General features: G+C 38.5%; 1 protein-coding gene across 1 annotated transcript; it reads left to right on the top strand.

Moving 5' to 3' along the window:
- Positions 1-633: 633 nt before the first annotated feature.
- Positions 634-2,913, top strand: LOC129903699 (uncharacterized). Its single transcript, XM_055979246.1, has 3 exons — positions 634-874; positions 2,646-2,744; positions 2,831-2,913. Exons 1-3 carry the CDS (start codon positions 634-636, stop codon positions 2,911-2,913), a joined length of 423 nt encoding a protein of 140 aa, XP_055835221.1.
- Positions 2,914-6,080: the final 3,167 nt, after the last annotated feature.

The raw sequence follows: 6,080 nt of genomic DNA, 5'->3' as shown, positions 1-6,080 counted from the left end.
ATCATGGGAGCATCCTCGGAGGAAAAGGCAGAATTGGCGGCCTACCAACTCAAGGGTGTTTCTCAAGTTTGGTACAACCAATGAAAAGCTGAAAGGGTTAAAGATGGTCCCATAGGTTGAGAAGAGTTCAAAGTTGTGTTTCTTGACCACTTCTTCCCACTTAAGTTAAAGGAGATTAAGGTGATGGAATTTATCAATCTTAAGTAAGGGAACATGAGTGTGAGGGAGTATGCTCTTAAGTTCACAAAGTTGTGTATATATGCTCCATTCTTGGTAGCCGACTCTCGAGCATGAATGATCAAGTTTATTTCGGGAGTGTCGGACTTGGTTATGAAAGTGTGCCAAACTGCTATGCTCATCAAGGATATGGACATCTCTAGGCTCATGACCTATGCCGAGCAAATTGAACGGAAAAAGCTTAAGGAGAGAAATGCAAGGGAGTCCAAGAAGGCTTGGTATGAAGGTGAGTTTTCTCACAACAAATATAGTGGTGGAAATGATCATTTTTTACAAGGCCAAAGGTTTTAAGTCCAAGGTTTTTCAAACACTTCGGTTCCAAAATTTGAGAAAGACAAGGTGCCAAATCCTAAGGCACAAGGTGGATTTTCGAGTAGTCAAGTCACCCCTAAATTCATGAAGTGTGGGAAAAATCATAGAGGAGTGTGCATCGCGGATTTCGATGCTTGTTTCAAATGTGGAAAGCCTGGTCATCATGTTAGGGAGTGTAGAGGTGGGGCTAGGCCCCAAGGACAGACTCAAGCTATCAGTTATCTAGATCAGCATGTTACTACGTCGGGTGGCGGTCAGTGCCAAAATAGATTTTATGCCCTTCAAACTCATCAGGAGTTAAAGGACCCCCCCGATATTGTGACTGGTATGTTGAAAGTTTTTGACTTTGATATTTATTCATTATTAGATCTTGATGTTACTCTATCATTTGTTATTTCTTATCTTGCTATGAGATTCATTGTTAGTCCCGAGATCTTGCTAGAGCCTTTTTTGGTATACACTCCAGTTAGTGATTCATTTATGGCTAAAAGAGTCTATAGAAATTGCCTAGTTTTAGTTTTTCATAAAGTCACTTCTGTTGATTTGGTAGAGCTTGATATGACCAATTTCGATTTTATTCTTGGTATGAATTGACTTCATGCATGTCATAACTCTATAGGTTGTAGAACTCATGTTGTTAAGTTTTAGTTTCCAAACGAGTTAGTCCTAGAGTGGAAGGGTAGTAATTCCGTGTTTAAGGGTCAATTCATCTCATGCCTTAAAGCTCAAAAAATGACTTCCAAAGGGTGCATCTATCATCCAGTTTGAGTTATAGATACTAACTCTGAGACTCCTATTCTTGAGTTTATTTCAGTTGTAAATGAGTTTCAGGAAGTTTTTCCCGAAGATCTCCCAAGTATTCCTCCCGAAAGGGAAATAAACTTGGGTATCAATCTCCTCCCCAATACTCAATCCATCTCTATTCCTCCTTACAGAATGACTCCAATAGAATTGAAATAATTAAAGGATCAGTTGAAGGATTTTTTAGATAAGGGAGTATCTCTCTATGGAGTTCTCCGGTTCTCTTTGTCAGAAAGAAGGATGGTTCTCTTCGTATGTGTATTGATTATCAATAGTTGAACAAGGTCACCATTAAGAATAAGTATCCCATTCCGAAGATTGATGACTTATTCGATAACCTTCAAGGAGCAAGATACTTTTCAAAGATCGATCTCCGATCGGGTTATCATCAACTTTGAGTAAGGGAATTTGACATTCCAAAGATGGCCTTTAGAACTCGGTATGGTCACTTTGAATTTTTGGTTATGCCTATTGGACTAACAAATGCCCTTGTAGCTTTTATGGATTTGATGAACAATGTATTCAAGCAATACTTCGATATGTTTGTGATCGTCTTCATTGATGATATTTTAATTTACTCACAGAGTGAGGAAGAGAATGACGATCATTTGAGGATTGTGTTGAAAATTCTCAAGGACCGTCAGTTGTAACCAAAATTTAGTAAATGTGAATTCTAGTTAAGGTCAGTTACTTTTCTTGGTCATATTATTTTCGGTGAAGGAATTATGGTTGATCTAAAAAAGACCAAGGCAGTTAAGAATTGTCCTAGAGCATTGACTCCTTCTGATATTCGAAGTTTTTTGGTCTTATCCTGTTATTATAGACGGTTTTTGGAAGGTTTTTCTTCTATTGCCTCGCCCTTGACTACTTTGACTCAAAAGAAGGTGAAATTTCAATGGTTTGAGGCATGTGAGAAAGGCTTCCAAGAGTTGAAGGATACGCTTACCTCTACTCTAGTGTTGACTTTACCAGAAGGTTCAGATGGGTTTGTTGTGTACTGTGATGCTTCACGAGTTGGTCTTCATTGTGTTCTAATGCAAAATGGCAAAGTGATAGCTTATTCTTCTAGACAACTCAAGGCACATAAGAAGAATTACCCGACTCATGACTTGGAGTTGGCGACGATGGTATTTGCTTTGAAATTGTGGAGACACTATCTCTATGGTGTCCATGTGGATGATTTCACCGATCATAAGATTTTACAATATGTGTTCACTCAAAAGGACTTGAACCTTCGACAAAGGAGATGACTTGAGCTATTAAAGACTATGACATGAATGTGTTATACCATCCAGGTAAGGTAAATGTGGTTGCCGACGCTTTTAGTATATTGTCCATGAACAGTGTTGCTCATATTGAGGATGAGAAGAAAGAACTAGCCGACATGTGCATAGGTTAGCCTTTTTGGGTGTTCAATTGGTTGATTTTGAAAATGGGGGTGTTGTTGTGCAAAATGGTTCTGAATCGTCTCTTGTGAAAGATGTAAAGGAAAAAGAAGATAGTGATCCCGCTATTGAATTGAAGAAAGCGGTTGCTGAAAAAACTATTGAGGCTTTCTCCTAAGGGGGAGATGGTGTTTTGAGATATCAAGGCCGATTGTATATTCTGAATATGGATGGCTTGAAAGATATGATATTGTCTGAAGCTCATAGTTCGTGGTATTATATTTACCCTATTTCCACAAAGATGTATCAAGATTTGAGGGAAGTGTATTGGTAGAATGTCATGAAGAGGGATATTACAGAATTTGTGGCTAAGTTTTCCAATTGTCAACAAGTGAAAATTGAGCATCAAACACCGGGAGGTTTGGCTCAAGAAATTGGGATACCTACTTGAATGTGGGAAGCTTTGAATGTGGACTTTGTTACCGATTTGCCTTATACATGTAGGCAACATGATTCTATTTGGGTGATGGTTGACCAAATGACTAAGTTGGCTCATTTCCTTCCTGTTAAGACTTCATATTCAGCTGAGGAGTATCCTATATTGTATATCCGGGGGTTGGTTAAGCTTCATAGCTCCATCATCTTGGATCGAGGTACTCAATTTACATCTTAGTTTTGGAGATCTTTCCAAGGGTCTTGGTACCTATGTGAAGTTTTGTACAGCTTTTCACCCACAAAAGGATGGTCATGTAGAGCGTACCATTCGAACATTCAAGGATATGTTGAGAGCATGCATTATTGATTTTAAAGGAAATTAGGATGATTATTTGCCATTAATAGAGTTTGCTTACAATAAGAGTTATCATTCTAGCATTGTGATGGCTCCATTTGAGACTCTGTATGATAGGCCGTGTAGATCCCCCATCGGTTGGTTCGAGGTTGGTGAAGTTGCTTTAAGAGGACCCGAGTTGTCATTTGAGGCTATGGAGAAGGTTAGGATCATTAGAGAAATTAAAAACAGTCCAAAGCCGAAAAAAGTCCTATTAAGATGTGAGGAAAAGAAAACTTGAATTTGAGGTTAATGACTGGGTTTTACTTGAAAATTTTATCCATGAAGGGTGTGATGAATTTTGGTTAGAAAGGTAAACTAAGTCCTCGCTATGTTGGCCTATATCAAATTTTGAGGCGGATTGGTAATGTGGCTTATGAGTTGGATTTGCCTTCAGATTTGGCATCTGTGCATCTGGTGTTCCATGTGTCCTTATTGAGGAAGTTTGTTGGTGATCCTAGCTCCATTGTGCCATTGGACATCATTGAAGTTAAAGAGAATTTTTCATATGAAAAGGTTCCGATTGATATCTTGGAACGGCAAGCTAAAAAGTTAAGAAACAAAGAAATAACTTCAGTTAAAGTTTTATAGAGGAACCAAGAGGTTAAGGGTGCTTCATAGGAGGCCGAAGCCGATATGATGTCCCAATATCCTCATCTCTTTCCTTTCGTGCCTAGTTGAGGTATTTAGTTCCTTCATGATCCATACAAACTAAACCATATGTTTTAGTTGTCCTCATGGTTTCATATGCATTTATGTTCATGAAATGAATTTTAAAGTTATGTTTTAGCTTGAGATTAAAGATTTAATGCTTTATGCACTATCACGATGTTTTGCATTCATGTTGGGATGTTATAATCCTTTCCTATTCCATTCGTGCTAGCTTGAGTCCCATTCGGGGATGAATGTTCCTAAGGGGGAGATATTGTAAGACTCAGAAGTTAAAAAGATGGAAAATGAGGAACTAAAGATGGAATTACAGAAAATTATAGCTTTGACCATGAAGGCCATCACGAGCCGTAATGATCACCACGGCTCGTGGTGTCCCACTGTGGTGGAGCTTATGAACCTCAGTTCTGCAGGGAAGGGACCACGACAAGCAACCACGGACTATGGTGGGCCCTTCCCTGAGATCCTCAATAACTTCTTAAGGCAGGGACCATGCCTCACCATCACGTGTTGTATAGACTTTCACGGACCGTGGTGGTTTTATGGTGGCCACCCCTATAGACCCTCCAGCAGGTCCTACACCGCGCCTCAAGTTCACGGACAGTGATGACCTCCATGGACCATGATGGTCTCTGTGGAGGAGGTCCTGCAACAATCCCTACACACCCTAGAATGTAAGTCCAAGAAACATACCACGGAAGACCACCACAGATTGTGGTGCCCTTCACGAGGCATGGTGGGTCTTGTGGTGGACAGCCTTCCCCAAAACCCATTTTTAGAAAATCGTCCGTCACTACGGAGGGGACCACGGACCGTGGTGACTTTAACGGTCCATGGTGAGGGTCCATCCAGAGTTTCAAATTCAGTTTTAATGAGGGTTATTTTAGTCTTTTTCCTATATCTCATTAATGAATGCAGATGTTTTTAGGACTAGATTCCTAATTACTAAATACCCTAAAGTCTTCTATCTCTCCTATTCTTTTCATAATCCCTAAATCACAAAAGAACTACTCTCCCAAGTCTTCTCTCAAGATCTTCTTCTTCCTCAAGCAATTCAAGGGATTCTTTAATGTCAAGTTTTCATTCTCTATGAATTAGGTCTAATCAAGGTTAAGGTATGTGGGGACTTCATCCAAGGGTACCTTCCACCTATGAAATCCCAAAGATCTCTTCTGAATTATTCAATTAAAAGCCCTAATTGCATAATTTTCATAGGGTCTTCTCAATTATGATATATTCCAATGTTATTAGTCTAATTATGCATGATTCATATCATATTGCATGATTTCAAATTGAATTTTAATAATCCATGTATATGCTAGTTTCATGTACGGATTATGAGATATGATTATGATTTTCAAGTTATATTTTATGAAAGTTTTATGATATGAATAAAAGATGCTTTATGCAAAGAAGTTTATGAATGATGATTCTATGATCCTTCAAGAAAAGTTAATGATAGGGAAAGTTAAGTTCCTAAAGATGTTTATGATCAAAGATATGTAATGATGGAAGGCTTACACCCACATTGCATGAGTTATATGAAAGATTAGCTAATCCTATGTTTTACTATGATGATTTTATATTATCTTTTCTTATGATGTTTTATAAAGATAGATTTATAAGAAGTTATTATCTTTCCTTATGATGTTTATGATCATATTTTATGAGTTCCATTGGGATATTGACTAAGCATCGAGAGGACTTTTAGGTGAGGTTCGATCCAGTAATGCAGTTAGTTACCCAAGACAATCCTAGTAGCAACCTTTAGTCCAAACTACGTTGCCCATATAGGTTTACATATGCCAATATGGCGAAGCTAGTGGATCAACATTGCCCAGTTAAAA

This window comes from Solanum dulcamara, chromosome 9, assembly GCF_947179165.1.
Source record: "Solanum dulcamara chromosome 9, daSolDulc1.2, whole genome shotgun sequence".
In the NCBI taxonomy this organism is placed as follows: domain Eukaryota; kingdom Viridiplantae; phylum Streptophyta; class Magnoliopsida; order Solanales; family Solanaceae; genus Solanum; species Solanum dulcamara.
This window is presented reverse-complemented; position numbering and strand designations above follow the sequence as displayed.